We start from the raw sequence: 23,842 nt of genomic DNA, 5'->3' as shown, positions 1-23,842 counted from the left end.
AATACCCTATCAACAATGTCGATTGATCTCTCAAGGTCGTCTTTTGAGGAAGAAGGGCTCAAAATATGCACGAATTCTTGGAGACAAGACTGTCGAAGCGACTCTCACACTACAACTGGTGCCAGGAGGACTGTTTCATTGCATGCCCGGTCTATCAGCGGAACACCATGCTTCTCTACGGCGAGCAGCCCAGGCATGGGCAATTCCGAATTGCGTTGCGTTCACCCCATGCGCCAAGTTCCTGGTGCCTCTACACCGCAATTAAGTCAGTCCTGTCAAACATCTCTCGTGGAAAAGGAGGGAGTTGAAGGACGAGCCTCAGCTGAGCCAGGACGGTCCGCTCAGACAGAATCTGATCCACTTCGATCTTCTGTTCGTGGATTTGCTACACAGACAGCGCGACATTCGTTGCAGATGCATGATAGTTCGTTCACAAGGATTCCTAGTATATCACAAACGAATTTGACCGGACGCACATCTTTTGGCTATTCACGAGACAACAGCAGCTCCCTTGAAGCAGCATCACCAGCTTCAAGGTCATCTTTAGATTTCGTGTTCCGATCAAAGACACGGACAAGCATGGATCCTATATCTCGTGCCGCCACAATTCAAGCAGCACGTCAAGCGTTTGAGGAGAAAGAAGCAGCCAAAGCACGCAAGCTTGAAGAACAGCAACTGCGGGCTGAAGAGAAACAAAGGAGACGCAAGGGAAAAGAAGACTGGCGCACATCACTTACAATTGCAAACAAGCAGGAACCCAAGAATCGGCTATCTGAGAAGTCGAGTGTCACTGAAGAACTGGATTCTCCCACGGATCAACCACAGCGAAAGTCCACTTCAGGTTCTTGGAGATCGGAATCCAAGACGACTTGGATGTTATTTTTGACATGGTTACGGACTAGGGTCTTCAAGATGCGCAGGAAGTTCCAAAGTTTGGGCTGATACTATCTAATGTCCCAATCATAGTGCAGCCGTGATATGGGATTCAGTTTCAGCGAAGGCTKGCCTTGATAAGAGTCCATTTAGCGTGCCTACAGTCGAGGATAACCCGCTTAGTTGGGTCATTTGTGCGATCTTCAATGATTGTATGAGACTATCATGAGTTGAAACTTGTTCAAATAATTTGTCTTGCTACCTGCCACGGGTCGTATTCTTGATGATAAAGGTTAGTAAGTAGTGGTCTCGTCGTAAGGCTAGCATGAAGGCGGCCGATCACGTGAGAGGTACCGTAAAATTGCGCAGAAGCAGCCTCTGCGCAGCCAGACTTTTGGATTACTCTACGGCGTGCCAGATAGCTCGACATACTACAGCGGCAGCTAGACTACGGTCTGCAGGAGCGACAACAGGCGCCTTTCTTGTTCCATTGTCCTATCGGCTCCCATTATCACTCTTCTTGATATCAGATCCCCTTCCTGAGACGCACCTCCACTGGGGGGGCGCGTCTCTCCAAAACTTTCATCATGGTGTACGATTGGGAGGGCAAGAGAGAAATATGCTATCAGATGTACATCAAAGATAAAAAAGCACTGGAGGAAATTATGGAATACATGCGAAATGTATATCAATTCTCACCCAGGTATGCACATAGTCATTAAGGCAATGTTTCTTCGTCGTCCATTCTTGGAGACGTAGGATTCGATTACATTTCTCATTCACATTTGGCTAAGACATACATCCAACAGTAAGCGCGCCTTTCAGACCCAGTTTAAGCGATGGGGCTTTCCTTCCAAACAGAATCCGGCCCACAAAAATGCAGAGCTTGTCGCTCGCGTCAAACAACTTTGGGAGCGAAATACAAGCCAACGGGACATGCTGCGTGTCTTGAATGAAGAAGGCTTTGAGATTAAAGAAAGAGAATTGATGCGAGTGCGCGCGAAGAATCGCTGGCTACTCCGTGTTCCCAATGGAATGAAGTCGCAAGCCACACTCCGGCCATCTGTGCAGCTACCAGAAGACGAGGGACTACTGGCACTCCAACAGGAAGTATACAAGACCGGGGAACCCTTCTACGACGCTCAGAATCTTCCTGCCGATTCACCGGTCATGCGGCCTCCGTCGCCTAGCTTATCAGCTGATGTGCTCGCAAAGCGCCAAGAGAGACTTGAACGCTTGAAAGCAGAGAGTGCTGAACGTTGGGCTTCCCGGAAACGGCGTCGGCGCACTAGGGAATGGGCTGGACTACCAGCCGACCCGCCTGGGCCACCTCGCTTTCCTTCTGAGACCACAATCGACGAGAGTAAGAAATACCTGAGCCTAGATAATGCTATCTACCGTCAAATAAGAGATCATTTTCAAAGGATATGTGAAGAGGCAGGGTTCATCAAGAAGACTGTTGCTGGACCTGAAAGATGGCAGGAGGCAAAAAACAGACTAATACAAGAGTCTGAACATCTTCAGCGGGTGTTCTGGGAAGATCCCAATCAGCTTGATGCCAAAGCCCTCGCTCTCGATGTCGTTTGTACAGATGTCACTAAACGGATGAGGACATTAGAAAGGCGAATGACAATCGCGGAAGCTAAAAACGCCCTTGGGATCAATCCTGAAGAAAGCCGCCAGATTCGAAACGCGTTTTACAATACATTAAAAGCGGCTCATTTTACCAGCAAGTTAGAGGCTGGTGACGAGCATTGGAAGCAACTGAAGGAGAGTTGGATTCAAGACACTGAATTGCTGCAACGCATCCTTGCCCCTGGCTCGGCAGATCCGGAGCATGGTACGAAATTGAAGGCTCTGGAAGTCCTCTGTCGCGATGTTATGAAGCGACTTCGTGATGACCAAACCAAACGAGATCCCTCTCGGAAAAAGTCTATCACTCGCACCAATATTTCGAGTCCAGACGCTGCCGGCACCAATGACAATAGTGCATTCGGCAGCATTACTAATGGAATCAGCACGCTTGCTTCGCAAGCTCTCGCCAGCGCCCCGATGACATCGGGCGACTTAAATGATATGCAAATAGATCCCTCGCTTCTGCAAGCGGCAAATGATACCTCGTTTGCCTCAGCATCTCATGATACTGGGAATTCTTTTGGATATGTGGACCCTATTCTAGATTCAACTTCGCTGCAAGTGCCGATCTATGTGCGAATCTATCCTCCAGACCAGGTTCACGAGGAGTCGAAGACCAGCGTCGAGAAACTAACGACAAAATCCGTCGCTGACTTACGCCAGCTAGTTGTTTCTAGGTATCCTGGTTCCATCGTTACCAAGATTCAGGGCATCGATCAGGATGAGCATGGAAACGAAGTTACATCCAACATCCATGACGATAATGAACTCGACGCTTATTTAACGCATGTACATGGGCGGAGAGCATACTTTGTCTGTCGCCTAGCCTATCCCTAAAGGCATCCACATGTGTATCCAATACACAACAGACGACGGGTCGATCGGTTGCTCGGCTTCAAGTCGGGAACTATTTGTTACGCAATTGTGCCCTGCTTTACCCTGCCTCGACGATCTGGAAAGTGGCCACATGCTATCTTGCTTGGAATAGGAAATCTTCGCTATGAGCTGATGTTTGCCTTTCAAACTTGTGGTTGAGTGACGTCAATTGAGATTACCCATGGGGTTTGCGTAATGGGATCAAGTTGCACGGAGCCTTGGATGTCCGACCTGTCTACAATTTATGTGCACGATGAATTATGACTGATATATGTGATGCGCCTATGCAGACCACCAAGGAAAATTGTATAAAGACACCTCAAGAGTCAATAATGGCAACAAGGACAGCAAATAGACCCCCAAAAGAAAGTCATCCGTGCCGTATTGACAAATAAAGTACATTGCTTCTGGTTGCTTCTGGTCTGCTCATTCAAGTTGTAAGATTTTGCACCAGACTTTTGAAAAGAACACTAGTGGGAGGCAATACAAATGGGGGAGTATCAGTAAAGACCCCGGGTAGCCCAGATGACTGCGGAGATGAAAAGCTTCCGCTGACTGGAAGAGGCAGCGCTTGAAGATTATTACGCCTACTCATGTCGCGAGAAATTGTTCCAAATAAGCTCCCAAGCCCGTGATTGTGAGAAGTCCCGTCCTTGGATTGCGGTATTGACTGGGGAGCTTTATCTGAACAACTGAGGCGTTGCACATTGGCCATGGCATCAATGATGATGTAATGCCCAGTGAGTGGATCTGAGAGTAGGGATACCGGACAATGCTTCAAAGATTGTCGAGTAAGCAGGGACAACGTCTGCACATCATAGACTCGTATATCGAACTGAGATCCGCATGTTCTTCTCGCTCCAGCCAGATGTTGTGGGACTTTTGAGGCAACAGCACAGGTTTGCGACTTTGAGCTCACTGCCAGAAGTTGATCGTCACAGGGAGTGTTATCCTGAACGGCTGATAAACTGGTCGTTCTGACTATATCGCCAACTGTATCCCAAATATGTGCCGAATGCAGGGACAGAACAACAAGATAGCGTCCCAAGAATCTGGCTGCACACGGACGACCCGAGTAGACCCCTACCCTACTGTGATGAATTTTGCAATTCTGCATATCCACTAGGATGACGAGGCCGGAGTCCGGACTGGACCTGGTTTGCACACAAATAGCAAGCACCGACCCGTCCTCAGAAAAGCTCATACAGGCTGCATTTGCAGGCTCAGTTCCACCACCAATAAATTCGCCCTTTAGGTCGATAGTACCTCGGCATTTCCAGGTCTGATCTTGGTGTTCTGGATGTTTGGTTGCTAATCCCAGGCGGGGCCTGTTACTCGCGCACCAGAAGCGGAGCACGGCATCACAGCCTACTGTTGCAAATTCATGATTGTATGGTCTGGACGCGAGACCCAGAATAGGCACCGAAACGCTATCGAAGGAGTGAGGGCTGTTGATACGTGTGGCTAACTCCCACATATTCGACACTTCGCTCCATCTCCAAAACTTGAGGTATGTTTCCCGGGAAAGCGTATGGCTGCCTGTCGGAGTACTATTTGGTTCAAGAGCCCTGATATCTTCAGGGCGCGGTATCCAGTCATCGATCGTCGCCATCCACTTTCCATCCTGGCATATGTCAAGGTAACTGACGTCCGGGGCCACAATTTCGGTCCCCTCTGGACTGATCCTCAAAGTCGTGGCATTTGTCCGTGCAAGAGCTTGTCTGGATATTTGAGAGTCGGTGCGGATATCATATGTCTGTAGCACGCACGAACTGGTTATAGAATGATAATCCCGTGCGGCATGGCGCGAAGCCGGTACCGCCACTAGAAGCCGATCATGGAATTGTGGGTGCAATACAGCTGCAGAAGGTCGAAGTGAGATGCGCGACTCTGGCAGAGCTGCATCGGCAGGCTTGTCGACTTTGGGGCAAAGTTGCAGGCCAGTGATAGTAACATAAGGCTGCAGCTCTGTCGCGGACAGCACAATGATACAGTTGTCAGCAAGCTTGAGGATGTATGCTTTCCCAGTTGTAGAAACGACTAGGTTGCAAATGGGTGAAGAGAGATGAGGTAAAAACTGCTTGCGACCAGTGTCTAACTGCCATAGTACCATGACTGACTCATCTCCGCCTGAGATTATGTAGTTACCTGAATCCTGTTAACGGGGCTGCCTCATTACTTGTACTGGCTAAGGTACATACCATCCTTTGACCAACGGACTGCATTGACGGGACCTCTATGCCAATGCAGCCGTCGAGGAGCCGGACCCTTGTTATCGTCCGAGTCAATACCACCAGTAGGGAAAAGAGCAAGAAAGTCAGGATAGACTAAAATCGAGCCCCCAGATTCACCCAAAACGAGGTCCACGGTATCTAGGTTACCGTCTTGTGAGCCCTGGGGTATTGTTCGATTTCGTGCTCTGCTCTCTCGAACATCAATGCAAGTGACACGAACAGGTAGAACGACCTCCCTCCAGGCGTACTGGATAGTTGACGGGTCTGGTGTGTTCAATTCCCTGGTGCCAAGCAGAAGGCGCTGACCAGCCCATGCGATTATCGCTTGTCCCTGTCTGAAAACCCTGAAATTGTCTATTCGTTGGGTCGTTTCAAAGACAACAATGTCGCGTGGTGTTTCACCATTGAATAAGGTGACTGTAAGTTGTCTCTTTCCATCCTTGCGCCCTCGCAAAGAAAACAGAAGTTCGTACCTTAATTTCCCGACCTCGGAAGGGCATAATTCAGCTAGGAGTGTCTCTCGGGCAAAATCCCAAGAAGTAATTTCATGTCCAGAAAGCCAATCCCACTTGCTCACACAACCAGTTGAAGTGATGATATAAAGATGTTGCGGATTTTCGGAGCAGAGATTGTAACCGACGACTTTTTGACCATCCTTTAAGTGTAACGTACGAGACCGGTGAGAAGTCCCAATCGAGTGAACATGAATTGCTGTCTCAGTCCCGGCAAGAAGATACCTAAAAACAGAATCACTTAGAGCTCTCGCTATAATAAATAAGCCTTCGCATTAACTCTAGAGGTAACTCACTCTTCATCCGAAGTGATAATTGGGTTGAGGTTGCTATACTGCCCACCGACTGGACTTGAAAGACCCCAAATTTCGCGGGAGAATTTCGTCTGCTGCTCACGCGCGTGCGCAGAAGTATCTTGTGCGAGAGAAATGGCATTCCGAGTGCTTTTCTCACTCGTCTTTCCTTTAGCAGCTAGTTGTACGTCTTCAGTAACATCAAGTGCGCCCTTGGAAAATCGACGACGCTTTATTCTATCCTTCTCGGTGCGCAGGGCATCGCTAGTCCTGGATCTTTTTGAATGTCCTGTTGCAAGGCTCGAACCTGACATTGTAAGGGAAATCAGGTAAGATGATGTCCAGGATATCAAATTCAAATCGAGGCGGCTTAGTTCAGACAGTTCCAATGATTCTCAGAAACGCCGTGAGGTAGTTAGATATACGAAGAGTCATGGTACTCTTGTAGGCTTGCTTTTTTTTCTTTTCTCTTTCGAAACTTTTTGGGTCCCACCATGATCTCTTCGATTTTAGGACTAGTATATATAAGGTTAGCCAATTTCCTAAACAGTAGCTATGTGGGGAAACACTGCAAAATTATATATCCGCATTTCTAGTACCCTTCAGGATATTCGTTCATTCTTTCTGTTCAGTCTCTGCAAGTATCATAACAGGATCCAATAAGGCAATACCATTTTTGTTCTACGTTGTGTCCAATATTGACCTTATATCTTCTGCATCTTTCTTGATCTTCTCAAAAAGCTCATTAGAGTATAATTTGAGCCAATGATTATCCCTGTTCGTTGCTTTTCTTGTGGCAAGGTAAACTTGATCCTTTTAAACAAGCTGCTTGCTGTCGCTCATAGATTTCTAAACAGGTTGTCGGTGATCTCTGGGAACGTTATTTACAGCTTCTTGATGAGGGTATTCCTGACGGGTAAGTTTGACACTCCATTTATCCTATCTATCGTTCAAATTCAATTGTTTTGCTAATACATTTTGTAAAGTGATGCTATGGATCAGCTTGGTTGCAAGAGGTACTGTTGCCGCAGAATGATCATGACACACGTCGATCTCATTGAAAAGCTTTTGCGGTGCGTATATATGACCCTGACTTCGCACGCAGCTAAGCTTATACTCCCCTAATAGGTACAATCCTGCTGAAAGAGATCGGGCGAAATCTCAAATATGATATTTTCTGTCTTCTGGCTGTGGGATCTATTGTGCCTACACACTCTCAATATCTCCAATCTCGCTCTCCCTGGCCAACTTGACAGAAAGACCGGGTTATGCCCATAGTGCGAGACCTTGCGCACAGTGCAAGCCCTTGCTAGTCCCGTTTCGGTGGCAGTACCGACCTTTCCCCTCCTCGTCGCTTTAATGCTATCATGCCTCTCGATTACCATAAGGGACACGCCTACTTCTGAGTCCAAACAGATAGTATCCGAAAAGGCAAGGTATAGGAGAGGTAAAGTGTAACCTTTTCCTCCCTCCGTCTGCTGGCATCGATCACATTTCCTCACTTCTCTGGTTCTGTGCTACTTTGTCTGTCGATCATGTGGATAATCTGAATTGTAAGAGCTCAGCATCTCAGATGAGTCTTGTTTGAGTCGCTTTCATGCTTTCATGCTGCCAGCCTTGAAGCGTTTAGTTCATTTCGGGCGATCTGTCGTATTCCTTGCGTTCGAGGTGCTCTTTGGATGCTAGATCGGCTTCATTTTGACTCTGAAATGAGGATGACTCAAGCTTGAACAGCGCAGCGGTTTAGATATGCGCTTTTATCCGGGAGAACATCAGGATGCGCAGGCCACTTTGTTATAGGTATGCGATTGACCTAGCTATATTTTGATTGCAGCCAACTTTACAACCTGTTATAAGTATGAACTGTCTGCCACCAGTCTCAATCTTGGCCTAGGAATGAAAATTGGTCTGTCTTATCATCAGCTGCGATGCAGCAGCCCTAAAGCTTCTCTATATCATGTATGTGACTACAGTTGATACCAGTATATTCGGGCATTTTTGATCTGAATTCCGTATTCTACGGATGCCGCAAAGAAGAGGTAGCAAAGCCCTTGCTCCTATTGCTTGATAGCTGAAATATATGTACTCACTACGATGGAATCCTTATGCTTGGATTGAGACTGGCAATTATAATAATTGTCAGAAATTATTTGCACTAACGGATGCCATGTAAGATTAAGTAGTAATGACCCTTCAGTATACCTGTATGTCCACAAAAAATACCTTAGCATTTTGAACCAATGACAAGGAGATTATTACTGTAAATTTCCCAATGCCTACCTAGCATTCACGAAGTATCAAAGAAAGTCACAGATATGTCTCTTTACCATAAAAGAATGTCTGAGCTAACCTGACAGCCACTCATACTTTAAATACTTTAAATGCTTAAGATACCTACCTCACTCATTATCAGATATCTATTTACTACAAAGTAGATAGGTATGCACTACATCCTCGAAATTTTTGTCTTAAAGGAGATAGAGGTATACTACACTTACGCAATATATTACAGTTTGCTTAACAGGGACCTGCTGTTCTCGTGGGGTGAACATTGAATAATGACAGCTAGCTTTTAACTCACTTTTGGTCTGGACTCTAATGGAACAAGTACCTATAGACGCCCGACTGCTTCGTACCAAAGCGGGGAGATTCTTTACACAGCACAGCCTGTCCAAGATCAGATGTACATATTATCAGAAGCTAAGCCAAAAATGGCCATACCATGCTCTTTGCTGTTGCAGTCAAAAGAGGAACACTATTGGGCTGAGGTTGACTGTACAAACTGCACCCCATTATAGCCGATTGGCAGATTCAAAGAATATTGGACGCAAGCCCAGTGGCTCCTTCAGGATGTAAGGACCTGAGAAGGTCTCCGTCGAGTGACCTTGTATTCGCTAACAAGTTACGCACCAGGTCCGTTGATGATCGCCCTGCCAAACATGGCCTTGAGACCATGGACATATTGGACACTTCACTAACAATTCCATCACACGAACAGACGGACACTGTAGAGCACAATGGCACTGGCATCTATGACTCGGAAAAACCACTTGCATCTAAAATCACTAAACCCGAGCAGCGAATATCTCACAGCAATCAGACCGAACTCAGGGTATGTATTTTTTGCGCATGACAGTTGATAGTCGTGGTTGACCTCCATCAAAATATAGGTACAAACAAAACAGACTTCCCTTGCCGGTCCCGGGCCACGAGCGAACGATGATGATGCTCCACAGTCTGTGATACATGCACCTCCCGGCTTTCGCCAATTTGTAAGGATCATGTTAGACGATCTGTGGGCTGTTTAACTAGTTGCTAAAGCCGTATCTTTTCTAGAAGTTTGGCACCTACGACGACTCCGACAGCTTGATCAACCCAGTTATGGCATCATCGCACAGCAACTTGGCCAAGATGATAACACCATCGATGGTTCGAGACGACGAATTAGGAAAGGTGCTTTGTCGCTCCCTCGCTCCCAATCCCCGAACTAGCAGCGACTGACTTCGTTGTAGAAGCCTTCTATATCACCGTCTCCTTTAACCACTTCTATTGAACCTGCGAAAGATTGGTCAGAGCGAGCAACTCCTCGAGCACAAACAAGGCAGGATTTCGAAAACATTGACCTCCAGTCTCAGCCGAGTGTTCTTGCCGGCGAAATCTCGCCTCTTAAACAACATACATCCACGGGCTCTACATTCTATGAGCCGAGCATTTTTGTGCATCCGAATATACCTCCATTTCAAGCTAAAGGTGGCTCTACCGCAGTAGATGGGGGGTCAAGCACACTAGAAGCCGCCGTTCGGCATCTTTTTGATGGTGAAGCTGAGATCAAAGCACTCAAAACAGCGCTCGCGGAATGCTGGACGCTCTGTAATACATTAGCCAGACTGAGCTATATCCATCGCGGGCGTACTGCGGACAATGCTGGCACTGGCCGCATCGAAGAAAATGCATGGACATCATGCTGGAAGCTGTGTCAGAAGTTATATGAGAGTCAGAAAGATGAGTATGTATCGCAGGTCAAGCCGACGTTAGACCTGTGTCGTGAATTTTGCCAGACTTTATTTGACATCCGCATCCGTGACAACGAGCTTGCAGATTCAGTGCTTCGGGTCAGTTTTGAATTAAATAATCATCTTTACAACACGCATGATCGGCATCTACCAGACGCTTTCAGGGAAAGGACGCTGGACTTCTATATCACCCTTTGTCACCGTCTCATGAAACAGAGGACCCGTGTCTCGGAGACCGACTCCCTTTTGAAGGCTTCTTGGTCTCTGGCGGAGATGCTGTTCACAATCCGCCAAGGTAAAAGGGAGGGGAGGCCGATAAACGAAGAAATGCTTGCTTCGACTGTGCAAGCTTGCTGGGAACTGTGTGATCTTTTTCGTGAGGGATGGACACAACGTAGCTTGCGTTACTCTGACCGTGGAACGCCACGACCGAGTCAGGCCACCTTCACCCATGGCATGCAGCAGGCCGACCAACACGGAATCGCTGCTACCGATGAAGGGCTGCGCCAGCGAGGTAATCCCGAAACTCCTACAACTATTTTCGATGAGACCGCCACTATTTCACCGGACGACGCCCCAGTTCAGAACATTTTTGTGTTGGGAAAAGATGCCGATCAATCTGTGCAGGCAAGGTGGTCCTCAAGCTTGTCAACAGTCTCAGATATCAGCCAATCTTCTGGGCAAACATCTTCAACAAATACTATAAGAACGTCGCCAAACGATACGACCATGGCATGTATACAAGCTTTACTGGCCAAGGCCGCGGTCGATAGCGGATATCAGCCGGAAAAATCACAGAGCCTGTCAAGCTTTGTAAAGACGCTTTCATCGGACGCGTTTGGATCGGCACCGTGGCAAATGTCACTTCTGAGGAGTTATAAGAGTCTTCTGGCACTTGACCCAGTATTCCACAATATTGACCTCCAACCGCACTCGAATGCTGCGGATATAGCAAGGGCTGTCCAAGTGACAACACAGGGCAGTCAATATCCTTGGCTGCGGGATCTCTATCGACTGGTATTTGGCGTTCATGTGGATGATGTCGCCAGCCATCAGGGGATTGCACTTCAGGCATAATGCATCTCTTGGCGAGGATAACGTCAGGATTTCCCTTTTGTGGATACTTGTAACTCTCGCTTGATATGTCTATCTCAGTCACCATTATGATATTGTATATTGTTCGCTGATTATGTCKATACTATGGTTAGAAATTCCAATTTCCAGGAATAAGTACGGTAAAGCCTTATCCGGACGGGGTCCCTCTGTTCCCCCTCTATTCTTCTCCCCGACATAACTCGAGTGACTGTCTTGCTCGAGGGCCTGCTTCTTATACTCTGCTCGTTGGACCGACAGGCCGGTGGGCTCGCGATACAGCCTTCTTATCGATCGCAGCGAGAAAAGGTGTTTACCTGCCTGGTATTTACGCTCATGTTGGTACTGTTAGCATTTACTCATTGCATGGCATTGTGAGCTGTGCTGAACTCTACCAGAAATCATTTTTCTGTTTTGAATCTTTGGCAAATATTCATTGGCACTGGGAGCCGCAACTCTAACTACCAGGTATTTGTCCGAGATTTATGCTGAAGTCAAGCCGAAGAATCTCAAGGCTTCGACGGAGGAACTCGAGTCCCTACCCAGTATGTTCAGCAGTCGGTCCTGAAGACCTTCATGCGCTGTTTCCATTCCTTCATTCTTTCCTCCCCTTTGTGAGGCAATATACTTCATTGCAACATACTGGGTACATACTGCAATGACGATTTCATTTCATGCCTCCTGCGATAAACTAATGGCCAATGGTGTGTATTATCTGTGGCTGGTGAAGCCACTGACTACTATCTGACAAGCTTTTACAGTTGTGAGATCTGATTCTCCAAGGAACGTAATGTTCTTCGCATGATTACAATTCTCTGGTGATACACAGTTTACTGAGCAGTGCCAGGATAATATAAATCATGGTGTATGCAGAATGTTGATTTAATTGTACATCCAGATGTACAGTCGATATATTCTAAGCGTGAAGCATCAATAATCTGACGATGAGCACATAGGATCTAGTGATAGTCAGAACATGCACATCAAATGGCGTAAAAGTATTTCGCACAATCCTATAGTTTCACTAATGTAGGGTCTGACATGGTAAATTTACTAGCATTATGCCTCCTCCTATGATATTTCCCGTGGCATTTTCTATCCATGACAAAAGACCGTCTGATACCATGTGGGAGAAGCACATGCAAAGGGGTATCCAAAAGCTCGGCAAAGTTCACAAGTTATGTCTGGCTAATCAATATGTAGAATGATCTCATCTATGGTAGAGGTAAGGTTATCATGGAAATGGAAATGGAAATGCCAATAGTCAGCCTACAATCTACAGTTCTACACTTAGCCCAGCAAAGATGTAGGCAGACATTTGTCACCTCTCATGATAATACTCTATACACAAGTAAAGGGCATGACTTCGGTCAGAGGCTATGGTGAGTTGAAGGGCACAGACATCCCCATCAGCTCGGGTAACGCGGGGTAGTAAAGAAATGTTTAGCTGCTAACACATATAGTCATTCTCTTGTCTTCTCTTTTATCGATTCGCTGAAAGTCCCTTTATCTCATTTTTCCCTACCTTCCTGATTTTGAACAAAGAAGAAAACAAATTTATATTGGCCCTATCGATCCCACTCAAAATCTCAAGGTCGACTTTTTAGCCACATACGCAACGCGGGAGCACTTCATGCTAATCACAGCAGTAATGACAGGGCATCCACATCCCACAGGTGTCATAGGGGCCAAAAACAACTGAACCACGCTCGATCATGTATGAGAAAACTGAATCCGGCAAAGTTGGCGGGATTTAGTGTCAAGAACTCGGCATACTTTCCAAGGAATGTATAGAAGCACAAGCTTAAGAAAGGTAAGAAACTTAAAAAGCAAATTGGTTACCCTAGATAGGGATTTACTTAAGCATGATTCATTAATAAAGCCACATTGCTTCTCTTTATTTTCCATGCTTGTGTTTAGGAAGCTAGTCTGTTCTGGGGAGGCCATGCAGAGTACTAAAGTAGCTATATGGACCTGCCCAAGCACCAAATTAATAATACTATACAACCGCACAACCAGTATCATGTACAACCTGTGCCAATAGGGTTATTTGTACCTTATCAAAACTCCTTAAGATGCAGGTACCTCTCAACCAGGTAGGTACTCCGTATGTTTTACTGACGAGTGGTACTCCGTAGTGAGTAATGACCGAGGAAGGAATCGGGATGAACTGCGCTAAACTGACAGCCAAGACGTTATGTGGCTTGCGGTATCCACCTAGTATCCACACCAGTGCAACATAAAATATCTGTTCCTGATGTTACAGTATGAAAAGGATAGGTTGGTTTGCAGGCAACAGGTACGAACCACAGAATGTTCAATCTAAGACTCTGCAAGAAAGTACCTAATAGACACAATACAAGCCCAATATTGGCATATTATCTTATCTGGTTTTGGATGAGAGAATCTGATAATTCACACAAGAAAAATATAAAAGATGAACCTGTAGAGTATGATAGGATTTTACCTAGGGCTGTACATACAGGCCATGAGATTCGCGCAATATCCCCATGTGAAAATCCAAGAAAGAACCAAGGCACATTGAGGCGCCTTGTTGAATTCCGCCTTTTAGATTTATTCTCATCTCTTAACCTAGTTTCTTTGTCTCTCTTTGGTGTCTCTGATTCCGATTGTGGATACAGTAAACTAGACCTTATGTATGATAAACCTCTTGGCGCTGCTGTTTTAATTATTCAGAGATAATATGATTGCTCAAGTAGCTGGGAACTTTGGTTTTGATTATTATGACTTGTTCCTGTAGAAGTGAAAACTTCCATGGGTCAAGGTGACTACCCCTACCTAGGTACCTTGGTTTCAGCCTGAGCCCGCTGCTTGTCAAGTCTTCCGATGTGTTAAGCCAATGGTAAACTTAAAACAATAAGCTAAAGCTTTACTCCGTGCACTAGCCCCAGGAGATCTGCGTCTCTACTACCCCCATGTTCCCAATGAAATATCTACCCTGGTTGCTTCCACCATATTGATGGCTACCCTTTTCTCAATGCGGATTAGCGGCGAGTTCAGGCTGACCATTCCGGCTACTTCTTGCATACGGGAGGTGAAAATTTTGGCTGCTACGTAATATGTTCCCCACCACCTCGAAACCTTGCTAAAAGCGACTGGAAAAGAAAGGGAAAATTCATGAGTTAGAGGAATTCTCTCCAGTTCACAGATCAGCCACGGGTGCTCTTGAGACTTGCGAGATTACTGTGGAGTCTCGGGTCAGTTATGACTCCACACATTTTTTCCCATATTCTGGGGGTGGTGCGTGGGGAAGTATATAAACATGAGCTTCTTCCTCACATGTATCGACCTACCTACCCTCCTGCTTAGATCAAGCCATTTTTCTCCCGAGCAGGACCTTGCGCAGTGCTGCAGTTGAAAACTTCCCTTGTTCAAGAGCATCGCTTCTGTCTACTAGGTGCTTACCACCTAGAAAGATCACCATGGCTGCCCCGAAGTTCGCTGGTATGACCGGCAACCTGCTTATGCGAGCAGTGACAGCCGTAGCTACCATGGGCTTCTTGCTCTTCGGTTACGATCGTATGTTGATAGAACGCTTGGAATCGAGTCGCCTCTTTGGTCCCCAGCTGATTACTTTAAACAGAAGGTGTTATGAGCGGCATCATCGATGCTCAACCTTTCAATGATGTATTTACGGCGACTAGAGATAATTCGACTATGCAAGGCACAGTAACTGCCATTTACGAAATAGGTATGTTTGACACCCGAAAGAATGAAACATGATCTTTTACTGATGCTCTCTTCAGGATGTCTCGCTGGTGCTGTCTTTGTACTGGGTGCTGGGGACTGGCTGGGGCGCCGGAAGACGATCATGGCGGGTGCAACTGTGATGATCGTTGGCGTCATCATTCAAGTAACTTCGTATCCGGGACATGTCCCTCTCGCACAGTTTATCGTTGGGCGAGTTATTACTGGCATTGGAAATGGGATGAACACATCAACAATTCCAACGTACCAAGCTGAGTGCTCAAGGACCTCCAACAGAGGATTGCTTATCTGCATAGAAGGTGCTACTATCGCATTTGGTACGCTTATAGCCTATTGGATCGACTTTGGTGCATCTTATGGCTCGCCTGATCTTACATGGCGTTTCCCCATTGCATTCCAAATAGTCTTCGGTCTTTTCATTGTCTTTGGAATGATGGTTCTGCCTGAGTCTCCCCGCTGGCTGTTCACTCGCGAACGATATGAGGAGGGCGAAACTGTTATTGCTGCACTTATGGGCAAAGAGATATCCCACCATGATGTACGACTCCAGAAAAGCATCATTCTTGACTCGATTAGAGCGTAAGTCATATTCCGGCGGTGCACCTATGGAGCCTGAGGCTGACTTTTCGACAGTTCAGGTCAAGCGGGAAAGACCACCCCCTTGTCTGCTGTCTTCACCGGCGGGAAGACTCAGCATTTCCGACGAATGCTTTTAGGGTCCTCCTCCCAATTTTTTCAGCAAATTGGCGGCTGCAATGCAGTCATCTATTACCTGCCAGTGCTTTTCAAGAACTCACTGAACCAGACACCGTTTATGTCTATGATACTGGGAGGCGTCAATATGATCGTCTACTCAATCTTCGCTACATTGTCGTGGTTTCTGATTGAGAGAGTTGGAAGACGCAAGCTCTTCCTGTGGGGCACAGTTGGCCAGTGCCTCTCAATGGTCCTCACTTTTGCTTGTTTGATTCCAGGCACTCCATCTGCTGCAAAGGGAGCTGCAGTAGGTCTCTTCACATACATTGCGTAAGTACTTGTCGCCCTTTTGCGCCTATTCACTTCACCCATTTTAGGCCAGGATTCTGATATTGGGTCGTATGTTGATCGTCTTCAGGTCTTTTGGTGCCACTTGGCTGCCCTTGCCTTGGTTATACCCTGCCGAAATCTCCCCTATCAAGACGAGAGCAAAGGCTAATGCTATCTCAACATGCACAAATTGGCTTTTCAATTTTCTCATCGTCATGGTGACTCCCATCATGATTTCTAATATTAGCTGGGGGACTTATCTTTTCTTTGCATGTATCAATGCATGCTTTCTCCCGGTCATTTATCTCTTCTATCCTGAGACTGCTGGGCGGTCACTGGAGGAAATTGATCTTATTTTTGCGAAAGGCTTCTTAGAGAACATGAGCTATGTTCGTGCTGCTAAAGAGTTGCCATTCCTCTCCGATGAGGATGTTGAGCGTGTGGCTATCCAGTACGGTTTTGGCCCTGCTGATGCGGACATCAAGGGCAACGAGAGTAGCGACAGTGCAGAGTTCAGTGCTGCGAGGATGGAGGATCATGCGACGGCCGACCCCGAGAAGGGTGCTTTCACTCAGACTAATTAGATCTCTCACATTCAGGTTTGGCGGAGTTGGCATCTTTCCGGCCTATATTTCACCTTACGTCGATCTTCCGCCCCTTAGTTTTCGCTTGAATTGGGTGGAGCGTCCTCTGCTGTGTTCAGTTCTGTTGCTATGGATGCTTTGAATATATTCCTTGCTCTGGTAGGATTACAGAAGTGTGGTCATACTCAAATATCTAGACTTGATACCCATATCCTATGGGGCTATGGATGAAAATTTCTTTGGAGGGTTCGAAATATCAACCCATCGTAGAATGTAATCTATAATTGAATGGGAATCTAGCTATTGTAATGATACACGCAAGTACCACCCTGAGATATGTTTAGGATATACTCGTAGTAAGCGAGATAATATCATAACGCCCCCATCCCTGCCCCCTACCTCGGAAGATACAGGTGGTTATGGCGAGACATGCGGCCGCCATACATACATAGCAACGACCAAATATGCACGGGGTTGGCCCTTACTAGATTATATAGTAAGATGTAGAAATAGACACCCGAGATACTCAGGTTAGGTCTACTGGACTAGGCAGCCTCTTGCGCGCAATCCATACAGCTCTGAGAAAACATGCTGAGTGCACTCAAACCACTGAGCTATAAAGGTCTCGAGATAACCATTTCTAGAGAGCAGAAATGATAGTGCAGCAGATATCCAACAAAAACATCCTCGGAACTATCGCCGTGTGGGAGTGGGTGAATCAGGGCAACTATGTTACTAGGAACTGGCAGGGCCTGCCAGTTCCTTAAGTCGTCTGGTACTCATTTAAGGTTGATATAAGCTTTTAGTTATATAACGTAATCAGTAAGTGAGCAGATCATGCAACTGAGCAGATTACCAAACATATTTTAACTTCCATTTCAAAAGCTGCAGTATTTGTTGTGTATCAATCATGTGACACCCTGTTATTCCTAACAGCTAACTCAGTGTACTTTACTTAAGAATAACAACTATCTTCCCCAGGCAATATAAGCTTGAATATACTAGCTATACTAAATAGTAGCATGTCCTGGGCATCCAGGAATTAATTAGGGATAAGCTAATTAATTAATTTTATTATTTTTATTATTTGCTTCAGTAATTCTGAACTATTAAATAATAAATAGAGTGGCAGAGGTTTTCCCTATACTTATTAAATAATTCTACTACTTTACTAAATTTATGTTAATGCATCACACTGCCTTCCTATTTAGGAAAGAAATTAATATAGAATATCTTAAGTCTAATAGTTAAATCACTACATCCATCTTAATCTTATTAACTAACTTTTGATTCATCAAATCACCTTTATTAATTTTAATCTTTTATTTACCAAATCTATTTAAGTAACTAATTACTTTTTAAGTATTATAGTTTATTTTTAAATTCAGAGATACATCTCACTATTACTATATTCTATAATAAAATTATTAGTTATTCTAATATTATTAGCATCATTAGTTATTTAAGTATTATTAATATATCTATCAGTATCATCTACTCATTAACCTATTATTAAAACCCATTATATATAATATTAAAAGGAGCTGAGATTAATAAATTAATTATTAAAGCAGCTATAGAGCTATAGGAATTTAAGTAATCTAAGCATAGTATAGTAAAAGATCTTAATGCTAAATTACTAGCATAAATCACTTTTATTCTAAGATATAAAGCTAATCTAGAATTAAAAGTAGTAATACTAGATATTTAGATACACTCCAGAGTATCTATAGCTGCAGTAGTCAGAAAGTTTCTTAAAAATATAGAGTTTTTATAGGATAATTAGTAATTTATCTTATACTATAATCAGTATTTACAGCAGAATAATTATATTATAAAGAAGCTATTAGGTAAGCTATAAAACTACATCTTACTAACTCCAAAACATCCTGCCTTTTAAAAGAAGGAAGTACTGTTTAGAACACCTACTACTTATCTAGTAGTAGTACTAGTAATATTACTAAAAGCTAACTCAGATAAATTACTAAAGGCTAACACTAATAAATTCACTATCTCACTAGACTTTGCTGAGTAACTTAATAAACTTAAGCTAGATTCTCTATTATTTAATATATACTATAAATAACCAGTTTTAGCATCATCAAGTACAGATAAATTAATAGAACTACTAAGAATTTACACCAGGGCAGATGATAAGTCATCTAAAGACATGCTACTATTTGGTATGGCTAGTACATTCAAGCTTATATTGCCTGGGGAAGATAGTTGTTATTCTTAAGTAAAGTATACTGAGTTAGCTATTAGGAATAACAGGGTGTCACATGATTGATACACAACAATATAAAGAGATGGTTCATTGAACTATCTGATGATGAAGACAACTCTGATGGTCCAGATCTCAACATTCTAAGGGATCTATTAAAATACAGGGATTAGGTAGTAGAATAATACTCAGCCTAGGATGCTGCAGGCTTACTATTACCTAATAAAGATATACTAGCTAAGTATAATATTCTAGACAATGTTACTAGTAATAGGAAGATATAGCTAGTATTACTTTAGAAGCTAGGAATTACAACCATCAGGATTAATAAGGATATAATAATATATCTATAGGGCAAACCTGCTATAGCCCTACAGCAGACCCTAGCAAGGGCTAAAGGCTATAATAGAGATTCTTTATTTACTAATATTGCTAGGAAGGCCTTATAATAGGTTAAAGATAGATACTTTAAGTTAGATAATAATAACCAGTCCACCTTGTCTACTAAAGGCATTAATAACTAGAAACTATCTAGTAAGATAAGAAAATATATTACCCAGGCACTAACAGATCTCACTATAATAAAGGAGTTATACCTAACCCTGCTATAGAGTTAGCCTTATCTTACCTCCCTAATATAACTCCCTACTTTGAATCACATTCCCCACAGAGGCTTTTTAGCTTATTATTCTAGATAACTTTCCTATAATCCCTATCTTCTTACCCTTTACATTCCCTGCAGAGGCTATTCAGCTTATTATTCTATTTAACTTTCCTATAATTTATAATTCTGCTATTATAGATAATTAATATATTTATTTTACTACTTACTGCTTTCTTTTTCTCTTTTTTCTTTCTAATTCTAGGGATATTATTATATATTAATTATATAACACCCTATTATTCCTAATAGCTAACTTAGTATACTTTACTTAAGAATAACAACTATCTTCCCCAGGCAATACGAGCTTGAATGTACTAGCCATACCAGTATTCAGCCAGCCACCATGCCACTAAAAGCACATACAAACTCAAAAAATTCAGTTAAACAGGAGGGAAGGGTCCTACTTACAGTATCAGCTTTAAAAAAGAAGAAAATCCTTAATATTCATGAAGCTATATATATCTATAATATACCTTATACCACCCTCCAGCAGCGCCTAAAAGGGCATACTTTTTAAACTAAATTACACACAAATAGTCATAAAATGACTTAGAATGAAGAAGAATCACTTATTAGATAGATTCTATCTATAGATCAACACAGAGCAGCTCCCTGACTATCTTATATATAAGAAATAGTAAATATCCTGCTTACACAGCGTGGTTCAACTCCTACCTAGACTATTAGAGAGAAATAGGTATATAACTTCATTAATCAGTATAATAAGATTAAAACCTAATTCTCTAGACACTATAATTACTAGTATGCTAAATATAAAGACCTAAAGATCATCCTAGAATAGTTTAATTATATCTAGATTATAATAATATAGTATAGGATTATATCTAAAGATATCTATAACTTTGATGAAACTAGCTTTATAATAGGCTTAGTAGCTACTACTAAGGTAGTAATAAGAGCTAAGATACTTAGTTAGCTATTTCTTATCTAGCTAGGGAACTATAAATAGGTTATATCTATAGAGTATATTAACTCTACTAGATGGGTGCTTTCACCATGCATTATCTTTAAAGGAAAGGTCTATATTAAGGGCTGGTATTAAGATCCAGCCTTACCAGTAGACTGGCGGATTAAGGTCAGTAAGAATAGATAGATAACTAATTAGATTAGATTAAGATAGCTTTAAAAAGTCTTTATTCCTGCTACTACTAGTTATATAACTAGTAGATATTAACTATTAATTCTTAATAGCCATAGAAGCCATCTAACTCCTTAGTTTAATTAAATCTGTACTAAGAATAATATTATTCTAATCTATATACCTACATATTTATTACATCTCCTCCAACCTCTAAATATTAGCTATTTCTCTCTACTAAAACACATGTATAGCCGCTTAATTAAGGATAAGATATAAACTAGTTTCAACTATATTAATAAGTTTAACTTCCTTAAGGCCTATCCGCAGGCTTATATAGTAATCTTTTTATTAGATAATATTAAAAGTGGCTTCTTAGTAACTAGATTAATACTACTAAATCTAGATTAAGTACTTAATTAGCTTAATATCTAGCTTAAAACCCCTACACTACTAGGCAGTTAATTAACAGATTCCATCCTAAAAATACTATATAATCTTAAGCAGTTAAAGAAGCAGGAAAGTATACTTAAGAAGCTACTCAGGGAGTATATATATAGTCCTCCTACATCTACTAAGGCTATACTAGATTAGCTTATTAAGGGGTGTGAGATAACAATAAATAATACTATCCTTCTTATAAAGGAAAATCATAATCTATATACTATACATAAGAAGTAGCTTTAAAATAGAAAGTGATCTAGGAGGCAGATAGAAGCTGCAGAGGGATTCTCTATCTAGAAAGGCTAAGAGTTTATTTAATAAAGGAATCAGGCTGCTAAAGCTATCCTAACTATCCCTATAGAGCAGGTAGTAGATGCAGAACAACACCCTTAATAGGCACCCCCACGCTGCAGTGACTGCCATATTCTAGGCTATAAGTAATTACAATGTCTGCAGCACAAGAATAGTTAGTTTTAGTAATGCAGAGTTATTTAATAGGTTGAAAATAGCCTTCCTTTTCAATATGATATGGTTTAGTGATCTGCTCAGTTGCGTGATCCGCTCGCTTACTGATTACATTAGCACATATACTAATTAATAATATAGTGCTAGTTAGAACACCTTTTAGTAATCTCTTAATATCTAAACTGTCATGGTTCAACCATCATATGACTTAGTTAAGTTAATGTTATTTAGAATTAATCATCTTCCCCCATCATGTGACTCTTATTAGTTGTTACACTACTATTTAGCTGTATATCTCTTGACTTTCTAGTGTGACGTAGCTCAGGCTAAATATCAAAATCATCCATTTAACTATCTAGGTAACCATACAGCAAGAGTACTAAGCATGATGAAGTGCTAAGGGGCTACAGTGGACCGTAGAGTCGCTGTATAATCAAAGCCAGTTAAGAGGGTTTGGACCTATTAGATTATATAATACACATGTAGATTAGTTAACATAATTCCTGGGTCAGCCAGCCACCCTCATTGAATTTCAACGCGTTTGAATCCTGAAGCTATCCAAACCAACCAAAATGCCATATATTTTTATTAGATCTAGCTAGTATGGTGTGTAGGGCATCTAGTTCTAATATACCCTATAATAAAGTAATTTATACACCTTAGTAGTGCATATTTTTCTAGTTTAAAAGGTAAAGGTATAGAATTAATAGATGAACCCCTAACTTACTTATTTCTTGCCTAGATAAGATCCCTAGCTTCCTAAATATAGAGTCCTTTATTAGGAGTTATCTAGTATTCTAGTATCTAGATTACTTACTTCTCTTTCTTATTAGCTATATATAGATTATAATTCTCCTTTACTAGTAGGGCTGCACTGTACATAGCTATCTTATAACTAGGGTTGTTATTTTCACGGGTTGGGCTGGGTTCCCCTATCTTTAGGACCCAACCCACCGGGTTTGGGTTCTAATTTTCTAGGGCCTAAACCCAACCCATAACCCAGCGGGTTCTAGATATTCAACCTGTTGGGTTCTATTCTGCCAAAAAATCAACTCTCCGCCTACCTAATCTAGTTAGTATATATATAATTTTTCAATACCATACTAGCACTATATATATATATATATATTTACCTTAAGGTATACCCATAGAAATGGTGAAATCTAACCTAAGTCAGATTTCACTTAAGGTATTCTAATTACTAGGTAATGCAATTAAAACCTGTTTTTAGAACCCAGCCCTAGATAGGTTCTAAGAATTAGAACCTAACCAACCCCTGGGTTGGGGACCTCCAGGCCCAAACCCAGCCCAAGGCGGGTTCGGGCCGGGTTGGGTTCGGGTTTCTGGGTTGGGTTTAACCACTCTACTTATAACCCTTAATAAGCTACTATATAGCTAATTTTAAAGGTATTAAAGGGCTTTAAGAGTATTATTTTAGGAGCTTTTTAACTAAGGATACTTACTTATATAATTACTGAAGTATATAAGATATAATAAGCTATAAGGAGCTAGTTAATTAACTTATATAACTTAGAGGGCAGATAAGGGTAGATATAGAGATATTTAGTTTTTTAAGCACCCTTTTTAGCTTAATTTTAAAAGGGTAGATTCTAGCTATAGTAAAGCTATTCTAGATATTTAGAGGCTTAAAAACCTCTAGATAAGCTATTAAATATACTTAAAGAAAGTTAAACTTATTAATATAATTATATCCTAAGTATATATTCTACTTAATAAGGCCTCTATAAGTATACTTTAATAGGCTAAAATAACTAATATCTAGTAGTTATAAGAGATAAGAAGAATAAATAGATATATAGATAGTAATAATATTATTATCCTTATAGGCTTTATTAAAGCTAGGTATTAGATAACTACTATAGCTATCTAAGATAAGTAAATAATCTCTTCTAATTATATAGCTTCTTAATACAGGGATAAAAATATTTTAAAGCTACTAGAGGCCTATCTTATCTATTATCTATTTATTTTAACTAACTTTAATTCTCTAGTTAGGTAGTAGAGTATAATCTTAATACTATTCTTTAACATAAACCTTTTCCTTAAAGATTATATAAG

At 42.3% G+C, this 23,842-nt stretch overlaps 5 protein-coding genes across 5 annotated transcripts; 4 read left to right on the top strand and 1 right to left on the bottom strand.

The window, feature by feature from the left end:
• Positions 1-579: 579 nt before the first annotated feature.
• Positions 580-942, top strand: Asppvi_010559 (uncharacterized protein; the record flags this gene model as incomplete). The annotated part of the gene is made up of 1 exon (XM_043306402.1): positions 580-942. The coding sequence occupies one exon, from the start codon at positions 580-582 to the stop codon at positions 940-942; it is 363 nt and encodes a 120-aa protein (XP_043162337.1).
• Positions 943-1,460: 518 nt separating this feature from the next.
• Asppvi_010558 (Clr5 domain-containing protein) lies at positions 1,461-3,345 on the top strand (the record flags this gene model as incomplete). The annotated part of the gene is made up of 2 exons (XM_043306401.1): positions 1,461-1,576; positions 1,683-3,345. The coding sequence occupies 2 exons, from the start codon at positions 1,461-1,463 to the stop codon at positions 3,343-3,345; spliced, it is 1,779 nt and encodes a 592-aa protein (XP_043162336.1).
• A 469-nt stretch (positions 3,346-3,814) lies between these two features.
• Positions 3,815-6,737, bottom strand: Asppvi_010557 (WD repeat protein; the record flags this gene model as incomplete). Its single annotated transcript, XM_043306400.1, has 3 exons — positions 3,815-5,532; positions 5,586-6,355; positions 6,427-6,737. The coding sequence occupies 3 exons, from the start codon at positions 6,735-6,737 to the stop codon at positions 3,815-3,817; spliced, it is 2,799 nt and encodes a 932-aa protein (XP_043162335.1).
• Positions 6,738-9,376: 2,639 nt separating this feature from the next.
• Asppvi_010556 (uncharacterized protein) lies at positions 9,377-11,513 on the top strand (the record flags this gene model as incomplete). The annotated part of the gene is made up of 4 exons (XM_043306399.1): positions 9,377-9,535; positions 9,609-9,695; positions 9,760-9,876; positions 9,936-11,513. The coding sequence occupies 4 exons, from the start codon at positions 9,377-9,379 to the stop codon at positions 11,511-11,513; spliced, it is 1,941 nt and encodes a 646-aa protein (XP_043162334.1).
• A 3,458-nt stretch (positions 11,514-14,971) lies between these two features.
• Asppvi_010555 (uncharacterized protein) lies at positions 14,972-16,867 on the top strand (the record flags this gene model as incomplete). Its single annotated transcript, XM_043306398.1, has 5 exons — positions 14,972-15,068; positions 15,133-15,240; positions 15,296-15,836; positions 15,891-16,283; positions 16,372-16,867. The coding sequence occupies 5 exons, from the start codon at positions 14,972-14,974 to the stop codon at positions 16,865-16,867; spliced, it is 1,635 nt and encodes a 544-aa protein (XP_043162333.1).
• Between the last annotated feature and the right edge of the window lie 6,975 nt (positions 16,868-23,842).

The sequence above is a fragment of the Aspergillus pseudoviridinutans genome (genome assembly GCF_018340605.1).
Source record: "Aspergillus pseudoviridinutans IFM 55266 DNA, scaffold_8, whole genome shotgun sequence".
In the NCBI taxonomy this organism is placed as follows: Eukaryota; Fungi; Ascomycota; class Eurotiomycetes; order Eurotiales; family Aspergillaceae; genus Aspergillus; species Aspergillus pseudoviridinutans.
Note: the sequence above shows the minus strand (reverse complement) of the source record. Positions and strands in the feature narration are given on the sequence as shown.